The sequence below is a fragment of the Talpa occidentalis genome, unplaced genomic scaffold (genome assembly GCF_014898055.3).
Source record: "Talpa occidentalis isolate TD23 unplaced genomic scaffold, MPIMG_talOcc4v2.1 talOcc4.16, whole genome shotgun sequence".
Lineage (NCBI taxonomy): Eukaryota > Metazoa > Chordata > Mammalia > Eulipotyphla > Talpidae > Talpa > Talpa occidentalis.
In genome coordinates, this window is record NW_023601653.1 from 59,262,198 (window position 1) to 59,286,883 (window position 24,686).

General features: G+C 37.6%; 1 protein-coding gene across 1 annotated transcript; it reads right to left on the bottom strand.

Moving 5' to 3' along the window:
* Window positions 1-5,886: 5,886 nt before the first annotated feature.
* On the bottom strand, window positions 5,887-24,443 carry STRAP (serine/threonine kinase receptor associated protein). The gene is made up of 10 exons (XM_037514287.2): window positions 24,021-24,443; window positions 23,198-23,333; window positions 16,571-16,652; window positions 15,934-16,006; window positions 12,906-13,002; window positions 12,173-12,310; window positions 10,419-10,555; window positions 8,079-8,228; window positions 7,166-7,231; window positions 5,887-6,482 (listed from the first exon to the last, which is right to left on the bottom strand). The coding sequence occupies exons 1-10, from the start codon at window positions 24,130-24,132 to the stop codon at window positions 6,421-6,423; spliced, it is 1,053 nt and encodes a 350-aa protein (XP_037370184.1). The 5' UTR covers window positions 24,133-24,443; the 3' UTR covers window positions 5,887-6,420.
* Between the last annotated feature and the right edge of the window lie 243 nt (window positions 24,444-24,686).

The window sequence follows — 24,686 nt, forward strand, 5'->3', positions numbered from 1 at the left end:
TTCCTGCCCGCCCCGCCGCTCCCGGGGCGGAGCCTCGGCAGGGATCGCGCGGGCGGGACCGGGCGGGCGCTCTCCGGGGCCGCCCCGCCACGCGCGAACTCCAACACTGGCTGCAAAGCCCTTTGATTACTTAGGCGCACACGGCACTGAGTGCCAACCTGTGCAAAAGTTTTTACCAGTAAGCTTGCCGAACCAGGGGAGAGCATCCACGTGCAGGTGCTGCGGCCCCTGCCTCACGTGGCTCCTGTGCTCCCTTAGCCTCTCAGGGCGCCCAAAAGCCAACCCCCCGGAGCTCACAGGAACTGCTAATACGGATTATAGAGGCTGCTCTGTGGCCTGAAGACAATGGCCAGGTGAGATGTGAGTGAGAAGACCAGTATCCCAGCCTGGCTCTGACACGGGGCACATCAACTGCCTTCCTAAACTTCCTTTTCCTTCTCTAGAAGAACTGACCCTGACAATTTCTTGGAGCGCTAAAACTCTGATAGTGATTTTTTAAAAGATTTATTTATTTATGTATATAAGAACTGGGGTACAGGTCAGAGGTGGGGGGGGGTGAGAGGATTCACCAGAGGCAGAGTGGGGAACAGAACAGGCATATCTACTGAAATACACTGCTGAGGGGAGCAGCAGGTGAGGCAGGAGAGGTCTGCTTCACCATGTGGGTAGCTCTCTGGCTGGGGATTGAACTCGTGCTGGAATGGCTGCAGATAGCTTCATAGGTTACATCTTAACCCCTTGTGCCACCAGGGAGGCCGTGATTTTTTTTTTTCCCCCTAGCCTGACTTTTCTGTGCCCAAGAGTCTAAAATTCCTGGTGGTCAACTTATTGTGGTCACAATCAGAGGCCTCTCTGCTGAAAGAAAACTCTTAATTATGGTTTCCTACCATGAGCCAGTTATTGAGCTAGGGTGCTTGCAAAAATATGTATAATAGCATTTGCATCTCTTAACTACCAGATACATAATTTATATCCATTGCAGCACCTACAGACACTAAAGTTCTGAAAAAGAAGCATCCTGTGTGGTTTACTATAAGGTCAAAATGGGTTAAACCTCTCTTTAATATACCAGCAATTGCACTTCAGAAATAGGTGCTTCTAGGAATGTTGCTACTTAACTGTAAAAATGGGCATGATCAATATACATTGGCCTGAAAAGTTTACTTGTATGTGAAGTACCCAGGATATGTCATGGCACATGAGAGGTTCTCAACAAAAGCAAACTGCTAGTATTAATTTGAGGTTCACCCAGCAATTATGGGGCTAAACAGAAAAAGTACTCCTAGTCTTATTTCCTTACACTGAGCTGCATCTAGTCTTGTCAACCCATAAGTGTTGATGAATAACTATTGGATGTGTCTAGATGGTCTTTCTCCATACAATAACATGTTACCATTGTTTTGCTTTTAACCTCTGGAAAGAGAAGAGCAGGCCCTGAAAGCCAGGAGCTGGCCTTGCACCCACAGCTAAACTGTAATGCCACTGATCACCACACACCACCTCAGCCAAGGCCAAGGCCATTATGACTGTGAGGAATCAACAAAAACAAGACCACTGGTAATCATGTATGCACACACACACGAACCCTCCAAACCACAAAAATGACCCAACAGGCCCCTATTCTGTGACTGTCCCAGGATAAGAGACTGTCCCTTCACCAATTGGTTTAAGCCTCATCCCATTCTTCTTGTGCTGTAGATAAAAATTAATATGCTGTCACAGAATTATCACAACTTTCTGCCAGCATCCAATGCAGAGCCATGTCCCACTTGCTTGATCTTTTTCCATATTACTAACCCTCTTATTAAAATACCCCCCCAGTTTCCCGTGATGCTCCTAGACATCTTTGGCTTAGAGATCACACCCAATCTAATGATATTCCTAGAAGATATAGATGATACATGGAATTCTATTTTTAGGGACAGGTACAACTCTAAGTCAGATTTTAAGTAATTTTATACCATCCTGTATCCTGTAAATGTATTAAAATAAACAAAAAGCTGTGAGACACCCAACTTCAAGTGAAAAACCAGAATCAGGGCTGCCTCTCACAGCAAATATACAATATATCTGACAAGAATTCCTCAAGGACTTTTTCTAAAATTGACCTATTGTAATCTGAGCCTGAATTAATCTGTAGTTTAATCTCTAGAATTAATCTCTGAATTAATCTCTAGAGTTTTGAAGTAAAATGGCAGCAGGTAGTGGGGATAGAATGCAAAAAATACCTGAATTTCTTTGGTGGAGAAATGTTGCGAAGTTTCACTTTGCCTTCTGGAACTTCTGAAGTGTCCCTAAGGCAAAGACTCTGAAAGATCTGAGGAGTACCACCACTATACTAGAGGCTCCCAAGAGTTTTTTCTAAAGTAGTTTCTAGACTCCATCACAGCCTTGCTAAATCAGAATTTCAAGGAGCAGGTATGTTCTAGAAACTATTATCAACAAATTCCATTCAAGACTATTTCTGCAGGCTAATGTAAACAATCACTAAGCCTGGGGCAGAGGAAAGTAAACTATGTGTGTCAATCTGGAGTCATAGCCTCAACAGTAAAACTGTCAAGAATGAAGTATTATAGTTTTAAGTTCATGCAGATTTTGCATGCCCTTTTTATGGATATGATTTTAAATGTCAATGTTAAACTGCCAGATATATTACATGTTTTCCCACCACCACTCCTTCAATTAAAATTAAAGTCTTAGGAATATATCATATTTATCTTGAAGCCTCAAGAACCTACCTGGCCTGGGAGATAGGAGTACTCCAAATGTTAAGTTCCAAAGGGCTACTTCATCCTGTAACAAAGTATGATGGAGAACTGGGTCCCTACAGGCTATAGGGTTTGTCAATGGACACATACTGCTGTGTGTGCTGTTTTCTTGTGATACCCATTGTTTTACAGTCTTTTCATAAGTTTCATTTTATCTAGTCCAGTGTCTCATTGATCCTCTGATTTCTAACAGCAATCATTCACAAATCAACAACCCCTTAGAAAAGTATTTCTAAGTCAGATGGAGAAAAGCACAGCAGTGGATACCTGAAACCATATGTAATACTAAACTCCATATACACTATAGTTTCTCCTATAGAGATACCGGTGATGTTTCATTTATACATTAGGCACAAGAGATTAACAATAACAAAAAATTAGAATACACAGACAAAAGCTACATATCTTTCTCAAAACATTTCATGTGCAGTAATTTTGGACTATGGTTCACTATGGTTAACTGAAACCACAGAAAGTGAAACTGTGGATATGGAGGGACTACTACACAGGAGCAGCCAGAAACAGCTAAGAAACAGAAGAGGAAAAAAGTATTTCGAAAACTAGTGGACAACTATTGAGTGCTGCTGGAGGTTTAGTAAGAAAAGTGATTGCTTGGTTAGAAACATGCAGGTCACTGGATACCTTAGTAGGTACAATTCTAGTAGGACAGACTTAAACTTTTTGCTGAAGTAAATGCCACTGTAGGACTCCACCATTACAAAACATGGTGGTTAAATGAAAGCTCTACCTACACCACAAAGATATCCATGCCCTAATCCCTGAAACCTATAAAAGGGATTTTGCAGGTGTTGTTAAATTAAAGGTATTCAACTGGGAAGATTATCCAAGTGAACATAATTACAAATAAATGACCTTTTAAGTGAAGAAGGGTGGCAGGAGAGTTGGAGATTTGAAGAAGACATGTTGCCCCTTTGAAGATAGAAGAGATGAAGAGCAAAGAAATGCTGGTGGCCTCCACAAGCTAAAAGACAAGGAAATAGCTGGTTTCCAAGTCTCCAGAAGGAAAGCAGCCCTGCCTGTACCTTGGGTTTTGCTCAAGAGACAGACTTTTGACCTCGAGATAAATTTATTTCAAGCCACAAATTTTTGGGCACTTGTTACAGCAGTAGAAAATACAGAAAGGCTACCAAACCAAACAATAGCTATTTCCACACTGTGCTAGGTAGTCTGTAACCTCAGTATATAAAAAGTTAAAAAGAAAAGTAAGATTACCCCTAAGAGTCAAACTATCAAAATCCCTAAGAACCTACCTTGTTATAAAACAAAAATAGCTAACAATCCTAAACAACTCTACCCAGCTGGCAAAATGTGAAACCTGAAATTTTATAATGGGTAATCTGTGTCTAAAAACTTGCAAAAACCCTCAGACCTTGGGCCTCCCCTGGTGGCGCAGCGGTTGAACGCTGGGCTGCAAAGCTGCCGCAGCCTTTGCAGCACAGGTTCAATCCCCAGCCACCGTTGAGAGTCCCACATGGCACGTAGACCTCTCCGGCCGCACCCACTGCTCCCCTCAGCAGCGTGCTTCAGTCCTTCTGCCTGTTCTGCTCCCCGCTCTAGCTCTGGTGGGTCCTCTTACCCTCCCGCGCTTCTGACTGTACCCACTGCTTGTATAAATAAATCAACCTTTAAAAAAAAAAAAGGCTCAGACCTTGACAGCTTATATGTAACAATATCATGATCAACACTAGTCACACAGTGTCTTGGAGGATGGTGGGAACTGAGGGATTTTCCTGCTCTCTTACGGCTAATTCTGAGTTGTTTTATATTTGTTTTTATAATAACATGCATAATTTAAATAAGCCAATACTCTGAAAGCTTTTTTTTTTAAGACAGGTCAAGTATTTCTATCCAATACAGGAAAAATTGTGACAAAGGCCATGAACATTTCAAAAATCCAACACAAGTAACTGAATTTCAATTAAGTTAGGACAGAGTTTCATGGCCTGATATCCTTCAACTTACAAACTCAACTCAAAACAAGCATTTAGAGATTCCAAGTGATGTTCCATTTGGTGATGATGTAAACACATATCGGTAGAGAGTTTTCAGATTTTTGTGAAAACTAAGCAGAAGAAATTCCCTTGGTCTATAAATTTCATAAATACAAAGCAATTTCATGATTCCAATCCGGTACATACACCTCAGCTCTATTTATGATAAATTAGACTAACTAGAATGTGAGCCACCCATGGAACACTGACAATGTAGCGTGGTACACCTGTGGTACTGTTGCAAAACAAAGAACCAGGTAAACAGCAAGTGGATACAAGACTATTACCCCATAGCAGGCCCTGTATGGATCATCAGCTGGCTGTCCCCAAGAAATGCTGCTCTTGATGCTCTAGCACCTTCATGGCTTACAGCACCTTCTGGTTATCACAAATCCTCAAAAAAATCTTATCCTATTCTTTCCTTGGTTACTTCTTTTATGGAACATTATTAAATGTCATTCACAAACGAACTAGGAAAGAAAAAGCAATTTGACAGAAAGGTTTTTCATTTATGTGAAGTAATTCCAAATGACCAGTTTAAATCCCCTCCATATTGAAAAAAAGTAATACAAGTCTAAACTCAGTTGATTCATTTTATTAGAAGGTTGGTAAAAAAGTTTTTTGAATGCCACCCTCACTTAAAGGATAAACTAAACATTGCAGGTCTACAATTATCCCATTTTTATAAAATCTGTTCAATCTATACAGTGCACTAATGTGCAATAACATTTGCTCCATTTTAATAATTATTGAGAATGGTAGAACTGAATTTTCTGCTGCCTTTCTGCTAATTCTGAATTGTTTCATATTTTTTCTCATACTAGCATGTATAATTTAAATAAGTCATTACTCTGAAAGGTTTTTTTAAAGGCAGGTAAAGCAATGCTATCTAATGCAGAAGGAACTGCAGTAAATACAACCCAGCAAAGGTCATGAACATTTCAAAAATTCAGTACAAGTAACTGATTTCCAAAATTAGGAAACAAAATGTTTACCACAGATTATTTAATCAGGTTATCTTCTGACATAGTTCTTTAGAAAACTTTCTGGTGATTTCTATTTTATAAAAAGCCAATCCACCAATTTTTCCCAAGAAACAAACACTGTTTTGTTTTAGAGGCATTTTATTTTGACAACTAAAAACAATTAGATGTTCAGAAGCAGTGTACAATGAAAGAGAAATCAAACCAGTTACTTTCAGTTATTTTATCATGTATTCCCTCTTCTTTACAACTGAAGCAAAAAACAAACAAACAAACAAAAAAAAAAACCCAGACTTTCTGCTTTAAGGAAAAAGTCAGAAAAATAGGCCAATATATTTTTCTTTTCCATAATAACATAACAGCTATAAGAAATCTAATTGTAATAAGAGAAATGGATGTTGGCTTGCACATATTCATTAAAAAGACAACAGGCCATTGTAGTACAAGAGCATAACTCCACCTGCTTTCATCTGGTACCTTGAGTTTTAACTTACAGGTAACACCAAGTTAGTCCCAGCACTGGAGCTAATTCACATTCCTCAGTATTTACTGCTCATGTTTGCCTTAAGCAGAGAGTCACTCTGGAAGACTGATGCTTTTCTCTGCTTGCTTTAGTCCATAAGTTGTACACTATTTGTGGCAACTGCCTGATGCTGCTCAGGCTTTAACTTCAGGAGTTGAGCTATAGATGGAATCTGAATTCTCTGAAGCAATTTCTTCTACGATTAAAAAAAAAAAATCTTATTAGTCAACTTAATAAAAGAAAAAAGCAAATCTTCATTTCTGTGTAATGAAGGAACAAAAACATCTTTCAAAGCATGCTGGTGAGCAGCTTTACCGCAGAGCAAATGCAATGTCATTTATCACCAGACTCATGCCATGAAAAAGCAATGAAGAAAGGTTCATGCAGGCCTCTATTCCATGGTAAATTTTCAGTGAAACAGTGAAACCATATTATCTAATAAACACTGATTTAAAGTCATATCTCTTAGAAGTCTGCCCCGCCTCCCCTTAAATTTATTCCAATTGCAAACAGGACAAATTACAATTACTAATTCTAAATTTGGGAAAGAGCACTTAGTCTGTACTAAGTGCTTAATAAATGTCAAATAACAATTAGAATTGTAACAAGTTTATTTTAGCATGTCTTCTAAGTTACACTCTAGGTTTTACAAAAGTAACCACAGCAATTGTGTCCACAGGACATCCGTGCCTGTACCATGTAGTAGGTACTTAAATGTTTTACAAACATATATATGCAAGTATATACACACATTTTAACTTTCTGCTATTTAAGTTTGTTCACATTTAACAAATTTCCATTATCAATGAGTAAGTAAAACTCAGACAACACCTCAATTTTAAATTCTCTAGGACTCTACAAAAGTTAATTGATATTTACCCAGCTCCTCTTCTGCTGTCTCTGGAAAACTGATCTTTGGCTTTGCCAGCTCACCACTATCCTCTTCTATGAAAAGAAAAGCAATAATGATTATATGAATTATAGTATTACAAGTCATTTCTAGGACTAAGCAAGACAAGGAAGCCATGAGTACTCTATGTAACAAGCTACGAAACATAACAACTCTCTCTTTTTTAGTAATTGTGATACTAAAATAGCAGCTCTTCAAAAATTACTTCAAAGTTCGAACTGCTACTACATTCAGATCAATTTAATTAGTATTTTTTTTACTAAAGACATGTCTATCTTACTAGTAGGGATTAATGAACAAAGCTCGTTAGAGATTAAATACACTCACTTGTAAAGTCTTTGTAATGCCCTCTAGCAAATTTTGGATTAGGTCCATTCTATCCACTGAGTGATTTAGTGTGAAAATTTAGGGAAAAAAAGATTTTACAAGGAGGGGCCTCCCTGGTGGCACAAGGGGTTAAGTGTCAGCACTATGGAGCTATCCACAGCCACTGCGGTTCAATCCCTGGCCAGGAAGGTGACCCACATGGCGCAGAGGACCTTTCCTGTCTCGCCTGGTACTACCCTCAGCAGTGTATTTCAATCAATCTGCCTGTTCTGTTCCCCACTCTGTCCCTGGTGAATCCTCTCATCCCCCGCACCTCTGGCCTGCACCCCAGCTCTTGTATGCATAAACAAACAAATCCTCAAATAAAAGATTTTATAATGATAAAATTTAAACAAAAATCCACAATGGCCAATTCATAAATCATGGGCTGCTCTTTGCTTCAGCCACACTTTGTAATTTAAAATTTACAGAAACAGAAACACTTAAATGAATCAAAGATAAAAAGTACCACACAATTATGAAGCTTATCGTGTTAACTCCGAATATAGCTCTCACCTGGAAGCACGCATTTCCAAAGGCCGTATGTTTTCCCCACCACAGTTTGCCACAGTCTCAATGTTCCATCTTCAGAACCACTGGCATACAGCTCTCCATCAGGGCTAAATCTCACACAGTGTATAGGGCCAAAATGTCCTTTGTAGGATTCTGAAAAGAGGAGAGCTCTTAAATAAGTTAACACTTAAAAAAAAGAAAAGTTAAACATTTACACATTCAAGAAAATACTGTCTATAATTTGGAAAGGTGCAAAATTCATAAAGGCAAATACTAAGAACTATACCTAATTAAAAATAAGTTTTTCTCACCCCAAAGTGGCATGTCTCTCTTTTCTCTGTAAAAATATTCTTTTCTAATTTTAGCATGCATTATAATTTCAGATTGTTCCTCTAAATAACCGGGACTTCATGTTCCAATGTGGATAAAGGAAGGGGATAAATGAAAACCCTTCTAAATTCTAGAGAAAGATCTAAAGTTAATCCCAATGTCTATTTACTAGGTAACCAATTCTTATTATGATTACAGAGAGCCACCAGATGGAGCTCTTTTTACAGTCTGCCTCTTAATTTCCTACCAGGCTATCCAGTGTCCTTGAGTCATTCTGTCACACATAACCCTGACACAGAAAAATCAAGAGTGACACTTAAATATTTAAATCCATGGAGTTTAATGAGAGAAAAAAAAAAACATATTAGTAATGATGTCATTCTCTTTAAGTCGCATCCTTGCTTATGAACTTTTCTCATTTACTGTCTAATGCATCAACGTTTTAGTTTTCAAAGCCCTTTATTAGGCCAATGTTCCTGTTTTGTCTTCAAGCCTGTTCAACTCAAGACCCTCTGCACCACTTTCCTCATCTCTCTTCAACCAGAGAATAAAGTAAAAAGAAATTTCAGAAGAATGGCTGGTCCAATATTTGACCTCAGATATCAGACAAATAATTTAGTTCTCTTGTTTTCAAAGTGAACAACCCAGTTAGCATAAAATTCTGAAACTTTTTAAACTGGCATTAAATAATAGAAAAGATCCTCTTATTTAAAGGTTACTTATGTTCAAGAAATAAAGGGGAACCACAAACAATTAAAATAGATTCCACATGCTCCACTCACCAAAGTTCCATTAATGTCACCCAAATCCACCCATTATTCCAAAGAAATAAAACATAAAATCATCATTGGCTCTTTATATATTAAATTCTAATGAGTTTACACTACTGGATGGTAAAGCAGGACAGCGAGAAGCAGACAAAAACACTAACAAAAATTGGTACCTTCTAGACAAAAAATACATTACAGTGAAATAAACTAGTTCAAGAAGTAACAAACATTTGTGAAGGCCAAAAATAAATACTGAAATCTCTAACTATGAAATACCGAAACCATCAAGATAAATACTAAGTGTAGGGCCTCCCCTGGTGGCACAGGCAGTTGAGTGCAGCACTGTGAAGCTGTCCGCAGCCTCTGCCGCACGGGTTCCATCCCGGCCAGCTGGCGAGATACCCACATGGCGTGGCAGATCTCTCCTGCCTCACCTGCTGCTCCCTGCAGCAGTGTACTTTGGTTGATCTGCCTGCCCTGTTCCCCGCTCTGTCTCTGATGAATTCTCTCACCCTCCTGCACATCTGGCCTGTACCCCAGTTCTTGTATGCATGAATAAATATCTTTTTAAAAAAAAAAGATGCATGAATAAATAAAAAGATGCATGAATAAATATCTTTAAAAAAAAAGATAAATACGAAGTTTGGATGTGCATTAACTTCAAATTCATCCTACATATCTTTCCCTTTCCGTGATCAAGTACTATTATCATGAAACTGGAAGCAAAAGTCATACTCGGAAGAAGAGTAAAGGATAAAAAAACCTTTTTTATCCCTCTATCTCAGTTACCTGAAGATATCCCCATACTAAGCTATAGCTGACTTTTTTCCTCACACAATATTTTCTATAGTTTTAGGGATTCCTATGCTGGCAAAAGGAGGGGAACTAGACAGATGGGGCTCACACCTGCACTACATTTCAGAAAGAATAAATTTCCTTATTCCTGTTTAATAAGACTTTTAACAGAAGAATGCTTCCCCTTTCCCCAAATAAATGCACTGCACTACTGCACAGAACATCAGCTTAGCAAAGAAAAGGTAAGCAATTAAAAGGAAAGGGTAAAATTGAGTTCAATAACCTTTGTATATAGTTCTATAGAAATTTCTATCCTCTAATTTTTCACTTGGAAGCAGCGAAATTTAGTTAGCTGAAAAATGTGCTTTCAAGATGTAACAGGCACAAATGAGGTGTTGATTAATAAAACCTAACATTCTATAAAGGGAGGAAAAAAAAGACAACTCACCTAATTCCTCTCCACTATTATAATCATACTTATAAAGCTTAAAATCTTCACCACCTGCAACAAGAAATTCTTTCTCAGGATGTAGTGATGCAGAATTGATGGTTGCAGGAGCTTCAAAGGATTTAATTGGGTCCAAACTGAAGAAAAAAATCAAAATAAACATATTTTTTAAAAAAAACACCTTTCAGTATTAGCAAAAACATTCAGAAAGATACCATGCCCAAATGGAGTTCATGACAGGAACACTGACGTTTCTACAGAAGAATATCCACATTTTGTGCAGTGCTTATCTCCCTGGAAGTTAGCATGTTGGCTAATTAAAACAGCACAGTTAGTATACTGAGAGTTTCATTTTAAAGTTTTAATTTAGTAGTATTTGAATTATCAACAGGAAAGGTTTTTATTTAAAAGATTAGTTGTGCACTATTATCAACAGCTGAGAGTTTATAAGCTTCTGCAACAGAACCTTCAAATGCCATAAAATTAAAACTGCAAAATATGGCTGTTTTTATTATCAGGCAGTAAAAGAATAATCAAATATGAGACTTTAGCCACGTAATAAAAATCAACGTAAACCACAGCTTTACTTGAATATCAATGAGTTTGGACATTTGCTCTTTTCCAGTGCAACCGTCAAAGTCCTGAAATGCCTCCACTACAAAAATCAGAGCATTTGAGCTCCTAAACTCTAACACATACTACAAAGTATGAAAATTAAAGTCAGTCATCACTGGCTCAAATGTTAGAATAGTCAATAGGCCAATCACCTCTGCCACCAAAATGGGATTTGAGGCAAAGGCATTCTGCGTATGGCAGTATTAGCAATTCCCTGTGTCTGAACTCCTTCATATTTTTAATTGCTCTTCATTTTTAATGTCTTTTTTTTTTCTTCTGTTATTCAGTCAATTTTAGTTCTGCAAGTGGTCCATTAAACAAAAGGTTAGAACTGCTGGTCAGAATACAAAGTTTGTAGTCTTATGAAAATCAATGAAGAGACATATAAACTGAGAACTTTAAAATACAGTTCTACTCTTTGAACTGATAATTTATTGTAGGGAGATATTCAAATATATACCATAAAACTCACTTTGGTGAGGAATTGCTATATAATTTAGTGCAACACTAATCCAATGTACCTAGTAATTGCTAAGTATATTTTAAAATAAAAATTCAAAATAATCACACAAACACACACACATATATAACAAAAAGAAAAAGACTAGCAGAAAATATAGCTACCATTAGTACTCTGGCATCTATGGTTGGGGGACTGTGAATCAATTTACATTTTCCAAATTTTCAGCAAGAGCTTTTGCTATATTTATAGTCACAAAAATTAAGTCTGTTTAAAAAATATCAAGCTACATATACTCAGGAATAGAAAAATGTACTACACTAATATTTTCAAGTAAAAATTAATACCTGATCATAGTAATAGCTTTGACTACATTAGTTACACCACCACGGTCTGGTGATCATTTAAGAAAAGTTTAGAAGTCGTTACATTTTACCAATAAATGTCCTAAATAACTAGAAAACAATTTGACTAATTCCTATAAATTAAAGAACACCAAATTCTTAAAAAACACTATTAGGGGGTAAAGAAGAGTTTCCCTCCTCATTATACAGCACAGATCAAGATTTGCTTCTAAAACAGTTAAATTCCTTTCACATATGCTTCTCAATTTTTAAGTGCCTTAAATTGTAATTTTTGTTACCAGAAAAGAAAATGAATTTATTCCTTCTGAACATACCTTACTGCACTATGAAAAGCAATTGATCGTCCATAAGTTATTACCAAGATCTCTCCCTCAGGAATATATTCCATACTGCTAACAGACATATTAAAATTTAGAGATTTCACTTCTGTCATAGTAGCATGATCCCAAAGGCTGCAAAAGAAAAAAAGGAAAATACGGTGGCATTTACTTGTTAAGAAAAGGTTTAAATTCTAAGTACAGCTGCAGATTCATTGATGAAAGAATAATCACACTGAGTCAAACAAGACACACCCCAGTGAGAATTTACAAATGACATACAGAAGCTTTGGGATACCATAAAATATAAAAAATATTTAGTAGCTTGTTGATGAAGTCAAATTTAAATATAGCTCTGAAATAATTTAGCAAAATTATGTCATTAACACACTTAGGTCCTAGTCTAATAAGTTTCAACACTGCTCTAAATAGTGGTATTGTCTTTCAATAGAAAACTACACGTTTCAGCACAGAAACTTATGAACAGAACTTCAGGGTTTTGTGGACCCCCTCTGGTCAGCCTGCCCATTGATGTGGGTTAAGAATACCTGCTTATGAAAGTGTCAGCAATTTTGGAATTTTGTCAGTTCTGCTCTGAGTTTATGACAGTAATTGGACAGCACCAGAAAAATGTGATGTGCCACTGAATTCTTATTCAGAAACAATTCAAAATTATTATAAAAAAGTTTTTAAAATGCAAGCATTAAACTATTAAAGAAAAATTACTCACCGGACAGTTTTATCATCAGCTGAAAGTATTTGTTTATCCTCACTGCACCATAGAGCCTTTTTAATACCAGAAGTATGACCACTGATTTCCCTAGGTTCTAAAGATGAAACAATTTATAGAACACACTTGTTAATACTTGATTTTTAAAAGTGAATATTAGAATAGGCAAGAAATAAAGATTTCCTTTTTCTATACTGGCTCTGCATGAGGAGGAAACCAAGAACTATGATCTATATGTAGCTGAGAGTGAATATCCCACTTTGTTCAGGCTAATGTTCTGATTTTAAAGGCATTACTGTATCAAAATGAAATAATAATGAATGTGGCATAATTTAATAAAGATACAGTCCCAGGAACAGGACATCCTGAGCTTCCCTAGCACCGTCACTGTGGAGCCCTCATCCAAATCACTGTTGGTGGTGACTTACAGGAAAAAAAGGAAATTACAGGCTGGAAGGAGAAGAGGGAAGTAAAATGGTGTAGCAACTCCTAGGAATATTTCCACACCGAGAGAAAAGCATCAAAAAAATGGGAACATGTCTCTGATAGAGACTTTCCTTCAAGTTTTGGGGGTTTTTTTTGTTTATTTATTTATCTGTAAAGATTTATTTATACAAGCACTGGGTACAGTCAGAAGCGCTAGAGGGTGAGAGGATTCACCAGAGCCAGAGCGGGGAACAGAACAGGCAGACCGACAAAATACACTGCTGAGGGGAGCAGCAGGTGCGGCAGGAGAGGTCTGTGTGCCATGTGGGACCCTCGCCGGTGGCTGGGGATTGAACTGGCGCTGCAGAGGCTGCAGGCAGCTTCACAGCCCAGCGCTCAACCGCTGCACCACCAGGGGAGGCCCTGTTTGTTTTTTTTTGAATGTGTGGGCAACAGCAAATGCTAGAGATAATGCCAAGTCAACATGATGTTGACTCTGGGCAAGCTACTTAACCTTTTGAAAACTATGTTTCTTCACCTGTAAAATGGGATAACAATCAATAATGGCTATAGCCCACAGTTGGATTATTTAAGGGTCAAAAGAGAATATGCACCTAAAGTGCCCATCATGGTATTTGACATACAGTAAAAGCTCAGGTAATTGCTATTATTTTTGTTGTCAGAGCAGTGGGCGAACCACTTTCAAAAAGCATCTCTGGGAAAGGTAAAAGGATAGGAAAAGTGTCCACCTAAGCCATGAACAATCTTGGTGGGTCAGACAGGCATGCTGTGAAGTGTTCTGACACAAAGTTATCAAAAAGAATGAAGAGAAACCATGCACCAAAAGAAGAATAACATATAAATGTAGTATATTTTCTCACCTTAAAAATGATTTTAGAAAAGTAAGGTATCTAATTTCCAGTGTAGCTCTGACTTTCTTAAAAACTTATAGTTTACTAATTTATGAATACACAATAAATTAAAGATACCAATTAATATATAATAAGTGAAACAAAATTGAGTTTATCAAATGTTGATAGCTTTCACAATATATATCATGTGATTAGAAAAGCATTGATACACTATAAAACAAGGGTAAAGATATGAATTAAAGAAAAAAAGGTGTCTTACAACTTCTGTGCAACCAGAAAATCTACAAAGGAAATGACATTTTTTACCATCTAAGTCTTTAAATGTGTATGCTTTAAAAAGGCAACTAGCTCACAAGAGAAATACATTAAAATGCTATTCATTATATGAACAATTTTTTAAAGTTTACTTTATACAACAGAATCTTTTTTTAATATAACTATGTAAGATTTATTTTTTCACACTTTATTTAAATTTTATTTTTTATAGTCCCCATACAATTACAACCCCCTTATTTTGACCCCAAGCCCTCCTTTCCCCACCCCCACCCCCCCAGAGTGTCTCTGATTCATAGTTGTTTGTTGATTTTGATATTTTCTTTCTTATAGTTATTCTTTTTCCTGGTTCCTTATTTAAGTTTTCTAGATTCCTGCTATGAGTTACACCATCTGGTATTTTTCTTTTTCTTTCTACAGCAGAATATTTTTTATCTATTAAATTGCAAAGAAAATCAGTTATCAGTGTTTGCTGGAGGTCATCTATCAATAGCCTTGGTAACAGCTATCAAGGGTTTGCAAATGTCACTCCTTTTTGTGCCTACAGTTATAGCTCTACAATTTTCCTAGAGCACTGCAGAAATATTTGTAACTATGAGACTATTTAGCATAACACTGTGTGTCCTATTTTAGAAGTTGGTAATAGCCCAAACAGGTGATTACAGAGATTGGTTAATTCCTAACCACTTATCCACAGAATGGAGAATTACATAGTCATTTTAAAAAGTGGACAGATGTTTAAAGACTTCAAAAATTCTTCTGAATAGTTAAAGAATTACATGGTTCAAAAATGTGAACATGAGTACACAGTGAGAACAGTTACCCCCTTATCTTCCACTACACCAAGAGGTAATAACACTGTTATGCATCTTATAAAACTTGTATCATGATGAAAATTTATCAGGAAAGTTTTAATTATAAGAAAACCACAAAAGTATAAGTAAACTGATATAAAAAGATAACCACATCAAAAAAAGGACTGGAAGAATGAAAGACAAAAACTAAAGAAATCAATAATGATTAATAATGGTTGATGGGGGCAACTCCCTGGTGGCCTATGAGTTAAATCTCAGCGCTAACACTGTGATGGCCCACCGTGAAGGCCGGGGTTTAATCCCCAGCCAAGGAGCTAACCCACATGGAGCAGCAGACCTCTCCTGTCTCGCCCACTGCTCCCCTTAACAGTGTATTTCAGTAGATTTGCCTTTTCTGCTCCTCACTCTGTCTCTGGCAAATCCTCTCACACACACATCCCCCACCTCTGGCATACACCCCAGTTCTATACAAAAATAAATTTTAAAAAATCTTTACCAAAAAAAAAAAAAGATGATGAGTTATGTGTAATTTTTGTTTATGGCTATCCCGATTTTCCAAATTTGAATACTGAACATGAGTTCCTTTAATCTGAAACACTAGAGTAAAAGAAAGTAAAAAGCACAAGTATGAATCATACTCACCTGCTTCAGGTTTGTTCAAGTCATATATACGTAAGAGTTTATCCTGTCCACCGGTTAACAAATAATTACTATCCTAAAAACAGACACAAGTACAATGTTACTAGGTTAACCACTTTAAATGCTCTCTTTGAAACTTCTCCAACATCAAATAAAATCCAAATACAGCTCAGTCATCACAGAGATGCAATACACACAATCACTCTGAGAAGATATAGAGAGCATACATCGCCCAAGCCCTTGAACTCCCCAACTCTAAGAAACCACACACACCCCCTATCACAGGAGTCCCCTCATTTGCTCCTGCCCCTGTTTCCCTCCCTCCTGAGCAGCACTTCTGTGAGGATCTCAAATTTATCCCCCCATCTTCGGAAAGTAGCTGGGAAATAGTACTGGGGCTTTTTAGATGTTTGTTACTAGTTTTTGGAGGACTGAGATAAGAGTTCGAGGATATCATAAAAGCCTCATAGGGTTAATCAAGAAAAAATAAATCCAATCAAATCAAACGTAAGCCAACACACACCATTCCCCACCATACCCAAATATCAACCAAACATATAAAACAATCAAATATAAAACCATTGTCAAATCCTATAATAATGCAATTTAACTCCCTAAAACTAATAGCATTTGTTGATACCTGTGTAAAATCCACAGTCTTGACAATGTGCTTGTGAGCCAGAGTCATCAACTCATCTCCCGAGACAGCATCCCACACTTTGCTAAAAGTGAAAAGGAAAAGAAAAATATAATGGTGATCATGATGACTGATGACCAAATAAGATAGGTATGTGCAATGTTACACAAATGCATTATAAATCTATTATCTCTAATATTCCTCACTGCTACATTCATTTGATAAAATATTTAAGTGAGTGTAAATGAAATCTCTCTGTAAAAGCCACAGGACCAATCTAATTTGAGTGGGAAAAAAATGTAAGAATTTAAGTAAATCAGATCCATAAACCAATTTACCTTTATTTTTGCATTAGCCTCTAATCATAAAATCCTTTTAGCAAGACCAGGAAATATTTAAACCAATTTTAAGCTTCATCTTCTCAATTTTTTCTCTATTCCTAACCCTCATATACATGGAAAACAAGATCATCTTTAAAAAAAAAAAAAAAAAAAAAAAAACAGGATAATTAAAGACCCTGATACAGGTTATGCAAAATTTTAAACCAAATCAGAAAATAGTCTCCCTGTCTCTATCTCAAAGTTGAGTCCTAAATTCTGAAATCCTAGTCAAATTAACTTTCTGCACCAAAGTACTAGTCATAATTATAGTAATGCTAACACTACTTTAATCTCAATTTCATGTTTCCCTGACCAAGCCCACCCCAAATTATACATATGCTGGTCTATACATCATTATATGTACATGTCACAGAAATAGGTTAAACAAAACTTCATAGAAGTACTATAAGTTTCTCAAAAAAGCTTGAAGACAATGAGGAGGGGGAGAAAAAAATTCATTTTAGATCAGAAGTTGTCACTGAAAAATAAACAAGAAAACTTAGCACACAGGGAAAAGATCTGTTGAGACTGAACGAGCTATGCTCCAAAGAGATTTTCATTTTAATGTAACTTACATTAGGAATTTTTAGGAATAAAGTGAATAAAACAGTACAGAGGGAAAAAAGCCAGGGTCATCTATTCTCTACTTATTCAAGTATCACAATAAATGTACCAAATATGTCATGAGAAAAAAACTATAACCAACTAAGTTCCTGCACTAGCAGAGCTTTAACTGAAGAGGGAAAAAATGTGTTAAGTAACATGCTGAATAAAGATAAAACACAAGTACATAATAGCTTACTGAAACACACACATAAAAATGACATGATTAATTACACAAAGTCCAATACTCTAAAAGCAAGGAGTCAGAATTGAAAAGGGCAGGCTATCCTATACAACATTAACAGCACGAAGGGAAGGAAACACTAATGGCCACCTAACAAGGAAGAAATACTGATGATACAACAGGGTCCTATGAAGGCTGACTAAACATGTTCTGACAGAAATACCATCAATTATGAGTAGGACGGCTACTGAATTCTCAAGCATTCATTTCTCTTTGTGCAGGAAACCTGCCCCAATTTCTCCCATTTCTAATTCAACTCTCTGGCCCAAAGCTACTTTCCCAGCTTCATTTTAAAAATAATATAAAATCTAATCATACCAGATTATCAAACAGTCCTCAAATAAGCCATATATTTTATTCAGGCTCTTATATCTATTCATACCAGTCCTGTAAGTCTGCATTGTATTTTCTCAGTTATTGAAGTGTGACTCAGTCAAAATCTTCTGTCTCACCTCCATCAACCATTCTTTCCTGTGGGCTCAGCTCATGCTGATTACTGTGCTTCATTCTGCTTCACTTGTTGTTTACATGTTTACTCTTAGTCACAGGGAAATCAGCGACTTCACAAAGATTATAAGAGTACAGACTGCTGTGTGTCAAAGTGAAGAAAATATCAAATACACCTGAAATTACTCTCCCAGTCATTCACATGATGCTGAGTCTTAAAGGTTCCCTTGGCCCTGTTCTTTGAAATTCCAATTTTAAATATCTTCATTAATCTCCCCAAAATGACTTAAAATCTTAATACTGTTTGGCCATGTCCCCACTGGTCAGGAGAAAATAGTTGTAGTGACCACAGCAGTATCATGCAGAGGTCCATTGTCGCTGGACTCTTTTCCGTTCTATTTTAAAACACAACTAATAATGAGGCATGACACTCAACAGATGATGCTCTAATCACTTTACTAACTTTGATGTAGTCCCATCCCGCAGAGTAGGAATCTGAAAACCGGGTTTTCAATCTCAAAAAGAAATTGGAATGATCTAAATGTTTGTTAGTGTCTTTCTCAATCTATACCAAGAAATCTTAACTAAGTAGTTGGGAGCAAGGCTCAAATCAAGACAGTGAAGCATAACAACTACCTTTCATCAGCTGATCCTGCAGCATTTCTTTTCTGCACAATTTACTTAGTATTTGCCATCTCCCTAAACTACTGATACCTCTTACATTCTCAGCCCATTTTCTTGCACATAATATCCAATGATGCTATCTGTTCAAAACCTTTCATATTCTAAGAACTGACCTACCATAAAGTCCCCAAAGAGGGACAGCTAACCTAGTTCTTAAAGCCTCAATGAAACAATTGAGCCATTTTACAGGTTGGCCAAGATAATATCAAGTTTGAAAACCTTCTTTCAGAGAAAAATTAGATCGTCTATTGGCTTTACCAGGAAACAAAACATGATCATATACTTTCATTACCTGTAGATTCCTGGGCCCAACTTCAGATCTACTTAAGCACTCTTGAAGAAATCACAGGAACTTTCTCTAATTCTAGTACTTTCCCAGGATCATGGGATACAATGCTCATCAAACTTATGAATTAAAAGTTATGATGAGAATGGTGTTTCAGAGTCCAGGTACTCATTGTTTGATTGCTCTGCCCAAAGTACCTTAAGACAACATTCTGAAATCACCCATAAACCTGCTCTTTTGACTGTATTTTCTCCACAAGAGACAAGGAAACCATTCACCTCTAAATAGACATGACATTAATGAATTTTCATAAAAATCATTAATTTTCAATAATGAAACAAAAGTATGAGGCAGATAAATTTTCCTAAAAATTATTTATACCAATTATAACCAATCAGGTCAGCAAAGGGAGCCATGCTTTAGCTACATCCAGTTCCATAAGGGCAAACTGCACAGAAGTCACTAAAAGGGAACAATGTACATGATGAACACACACACTCACATCTCAAAGACAGACACAGAAGTGATGAGGGGTTAGTCTTCTGCTACCATTTATTGCGAACCTACTATGTAATTTACACTATGCCAAACTCTAGGAATAACAAGCAGAGAAGATGGTCTATGATGTTCCCAATAACCTCATTAGTCTTATGCCCATTTTACAGATGTCAAAAATTAGATTAAGAGGCATGCCATGCACAAATTGGAAATACACACAGCCAGCAGCACATGCCCTGTCTAGAGAATCACACTTTTCCAACTATACCAATACCTGAAAGCCTTAATCAGGGGGCCGGGGGGCTGGATGGGGTGGGAGGAAGCAGCAAAATTAATCCTTCTGATATTTAAATCTACTCAAACTTACAGGAAACAAGAAGATTTCAAGGCATGAGCCACAGAAATTCCAAAAATAACATGTATGTCTTCTTTCTACTGGTGGTAATAGTTGGGAGTTGCAGCATTTATCAAAACTTTTGTAGTTATTCCACATATAACAAGTGTAGCTATTAGATTTTAGGCAATGCTCTAGGTATTACAAACATATTAACTCATTTAATATAACCAGCACATGAGGTAAGCACTATTACTATTCTCATTTTTAGAGACAATGAATCTGACAAAAAGAGATGTTAAATAAAGTTCCTAAGGTGACAGAGCTATCAGATGATGGAACCAGGGTCCAAATATAATCTATATCCAACACCCATCTTTTCATATCACTTACAAAAAACACTGAGGCTGAAATGCTAAGCACAAAGCAACATTAAATACCTATCCTACAGACCTGTCTCAAAAATGAAACTTTGGTTATTAATGCTCTGTCAGTGCCCTAAACGAAGATAATGTTTCCTCTGACAGCATGATAAAATATCCTGACTTCTCTCTGCAATACTCTGTTAAAGATATTTGAACATATACATAAACATAAAAATATTTATGTTATCATATTTTTTTTTCAACACCCTTTCTGTCTCCATTTCAGAATTAGCACATAAACAGTAATTTTATCAGATGCCTTTTATTTCTTAGGGGCTGACTTTACAATTCTGTCAAATATACAGACTTTTCACAGGTTTGACAGATAGGACTCCTTCCTAACAAGCTTCTGCATGGGTTTCTTAAAGATATAGGCAAGACCATCAAGCACAGATGAGAAAGTACTGTGCTCCTGGAATTAACAGTCAGGGCCAGATAACACACAACTCAAGCTAACGAAATTTACCTTTGCAGAAGTACAATCCAAAAACTTGTTTCTTTTAATGCTGTTTGTCGTGTCTAAAATCTTCTAACCTTTGTAACATAATTATATTTAATTTTAAATAAGTTTATTACTTACTACCTATCTAGTTTTAATGACATTAAAATTAACTTACCAATATCTGAAACCTAGAGTTGTACACACAGTATTAAGCCAATTTTCTACCTACTTTATAAAATCATTCCCAAATCATTCATCCATTCATTCCCAATGACAATATTCATACTGATCTAAGGAAAGGAGAAGCTGAAGGGAAAAAGTTAAAATTGTGACAATCAGAAACGAGTGTCCCAGGAGCATCTTTAATTCCTCCATCCTTGATTTTTTTTTTAGAAATTTTCCTCAAGGTACTTATCTGATAAATGGAAGGCAGTGAATTAGCTGGGAATACAAAAATTTAGACATGGCCCCTAACCTCAAGAAGCACTGACACATATATCTATCAGTAAGTACTAGAACAGTGCCAGAAATCTTAATACAGGGAATGGTGTGAGCACAAATCAGGGAGTGAACACACACCTTCACCCTCCTAAGTCTCCTGCTTTGGAAAACCACTTTTACTTCCTATTTTCACCTCCCAAAAATAACAAGAGTCTTGACAAATAAGCAACTTGTGTTAACACCTAAAGCCACATTTGACCTGAAGTTGCTGATATTAAAGAATTTATATAAAACCAAGTGGTTACTTAAAGTGACACAATGGTTATACATAAAGACATAGGAACAATCTATTCATTGAAGGCATGGAAAAAGTATGGACTGATATTTAAAATTTTCCTTACAGATCTCTCATTAGCTAATATCATGAGAGTACTCTATCTTCTTCTCCTTATTTTTAAATTACTTTTTAAATTCACTATAATCTTCTGTGGCACACAAGTCTGAGTACCAACAAATGTGTAGAATCCACCAGTCAATCTGCTTTTTCATAACAATCTTGGGATATTTAATTTGCTTAAGACGAAGGAGCAACACATTTACAATTGCCTCAGTATGAAATTCTGTTTAAAAGGAAATCAAACCACTTTGCTCTCCAGATTCTCAAACATAATAAAATCTATGTACATACAATAGCTCTTGACATTGCCTAAATTACTTTAAACATTTAAATTTAAATTAAATATAAGATTTAAAATTAGCACAATTAGGAACTGGAGATACAAAGATTACAAAAGATGTGAAGGGCAAATTAGAAGGGAAAAGTGGGTCATTGCAAATCAAGTTACTTGAGTAATTTATGCAAAGGCCAAAAATGAAACTTAGTTGGGTATACTCTGGCAACAGTAAGAATTTAGTATAAACTGCAGGGCACATGACACACATTGACAGAATAGGAATTTGATGAACTATGATGGGGCCAAATTTTAAAGTGCCAACAACTGAAATTTAACCTTTAAACTGGTGGTTCTAAGGCTTCACATAAAAATAACCTAGAAGTTCGAGGAAGGAAAAAACTGATGATGGGGATTCCACACCCAGACTAACAGAATCAAAACTTCTGAAATACATGCATTTGAATACATTAGAAGCTCCCTGAGGCATATTCTATAGCCCCATGGTTATGAACGACTAACACAGCAAAAGACAGGAAGATCTTTACATAGAGAAGTGGTATAAAATTTGTTTTTAGGAAGACAACTGGTAGCACTATGGAAGATGAACAGAAGGAAAACGGTGAGCAGAAGGGACCTGAAGTAAGGTAGTTGCTAAAGCAAAGGGAAGATCAGTGAGAATAGCAGTTAAAATTAACAAAAATGACTATAATTTGGATAGATGAAAAACTTTCAAATGATTTAGATTTCAATCTTAAAAGAAAAGAACTGACAAGTAGCTGAGTTGGAACCCAGAGTTTAAATATGTCTAAATCCATTTTAACAAAATCTGAGAGTGAGACTGAGTCCATCAGCACTAGGAAGTCATGGAAGTGTATGTTATCACTGAGGGAATACATGTGTAAGCACCACCAACAACACTCATTATCTGGAGTGCCTGTTAATAATGCAAATCTCTGGATCCCAATCCAAACATACTGAATAAGTCATTTAGGTCTGAAAATTTTCAGAATCACTTAAAATAAAGAAGCAGGACCAAGAACTTTGGTAAGATCAAAAACCATGTGTTCTATATGGTGGGCACTGAGTTGGAATTTGATGAGGAACTTAGACTGAAGTTTTGGTTATTTCTGATCATAGAGATCTCCAAAGCTGGTCATATTGGCTACACTTACGCTGTGAAATCTGCAGCTGCTGTAGCTGCTTTAGTGGCGTCCTTGTTCAATGTTGCACCCCAAACAGCACCCTTGTGACCCAAAAATGTCCCAATCCAGTCTCCTGTATCACCTTGGCGCAGCATAGGTTTGCCATCTAAAAAAGAATTAGAGACATGTGATTCAGAAGTTCAGATTACTGACAATCTTGAGTCAAACATAAAATCATTTTGTTCAATAACAAAAGGGAAAATTACTGTTGATGTATAACTACTCTCACTCACTGGAGTCACTAAAGAACATCTAGAAATAAGTTATCTGAGAAGCTGGACCTGACATTCTCAGGGAGGCAAGTGTGACGGGGTGGGAAGAATACTGATGAGAATGAAAACCGTCTACGTTTGTTGGACAAACTTAACCTAAATGTTTCCATTTGAAAAACTGGGCTAATAAAACAAAGGAATGCCCAGTAAGATAGCAGACCTGACATATCTGTAAAATAAGGTAAACCTGGTCTAAGTTTTCCTTTCTCCAAAATCCTTGAAAGATCATTACTGTATTAACTGGCCAGGGCATTAAGAAAGTCTAGCTTCTCCAGAAATAGCAATAAAAGTAAAATGAGAGGCCTACGTTGGGAGGCACTACTAAGCCTTGTCAGAGGCGTCAGAAAAGCCTTTGGGCGCCAGCTGCGAAATTCCTACCACCACCCCTTTCTCCATCAGACCCCCGTTGGCCTTAACCTCAAAGGCCGAGAGCCCCACAATCCCACCGCGTTGGGAGTGCCGTCTCCACCCCCACTGGGCCCAGTCCTCGCAATGAGGCCCGGATCGGCGGCCCAGCTCACCTTTGCAAGCGCTGATTAAGAAATACCCATAAGGCGTGATGCCGCTGAAAGCCAAATCCACCACCGGCCTCGTGTGGCCTGAGCAGGTGAGCGGCGTCTGCCTCATTGCCATGGCGGCGGCGATCCGGTTGTCCAGCCGAGGGTGGTCTCGCCTTTTCTCTCTTCCTGCAGCGCCTCTGGCTCAAGGCCCCCGCCCTGACACTGGAACTGGGCCGGGAAACAGGAGAAAAGGCCAATCCGGTGGCGCCCAGGTCAGGAAGGGGTTAGGGACGGGTCAGGGAGTCTGGACGGGCGAGCGACAGCCGCCGCGGGAGGGAAAGGGAGGGAGGGAGGAAAGTCGGGGAGGGGGAGAACCGGAAAGCGGGCGGCCACGATCCGTACCGTGCACACCGGTACCGGCAGGAAGTGACGACACCAATGGCGAAAGCGGCCGCCGGAAGTGACGATCTGCTGGGGAGGCGGGTTCTCCGGGTAGAAGACATTGAGCGGAACAATAATGCGCAGGCGCCAGCTCCGCGCACGTTGCGCACGTGACGTGGGCCCCACGCCGCTACGTACGGCGCGTGGAGGAGCCCGGGCTTTGCAAGTTAGTCCCGCGCCCGGCATTCAGCCGCCCCAAAGGGCTTTGCTTGTCCCTACGGAGTTGGCGACGGCGAAAACTGCTGG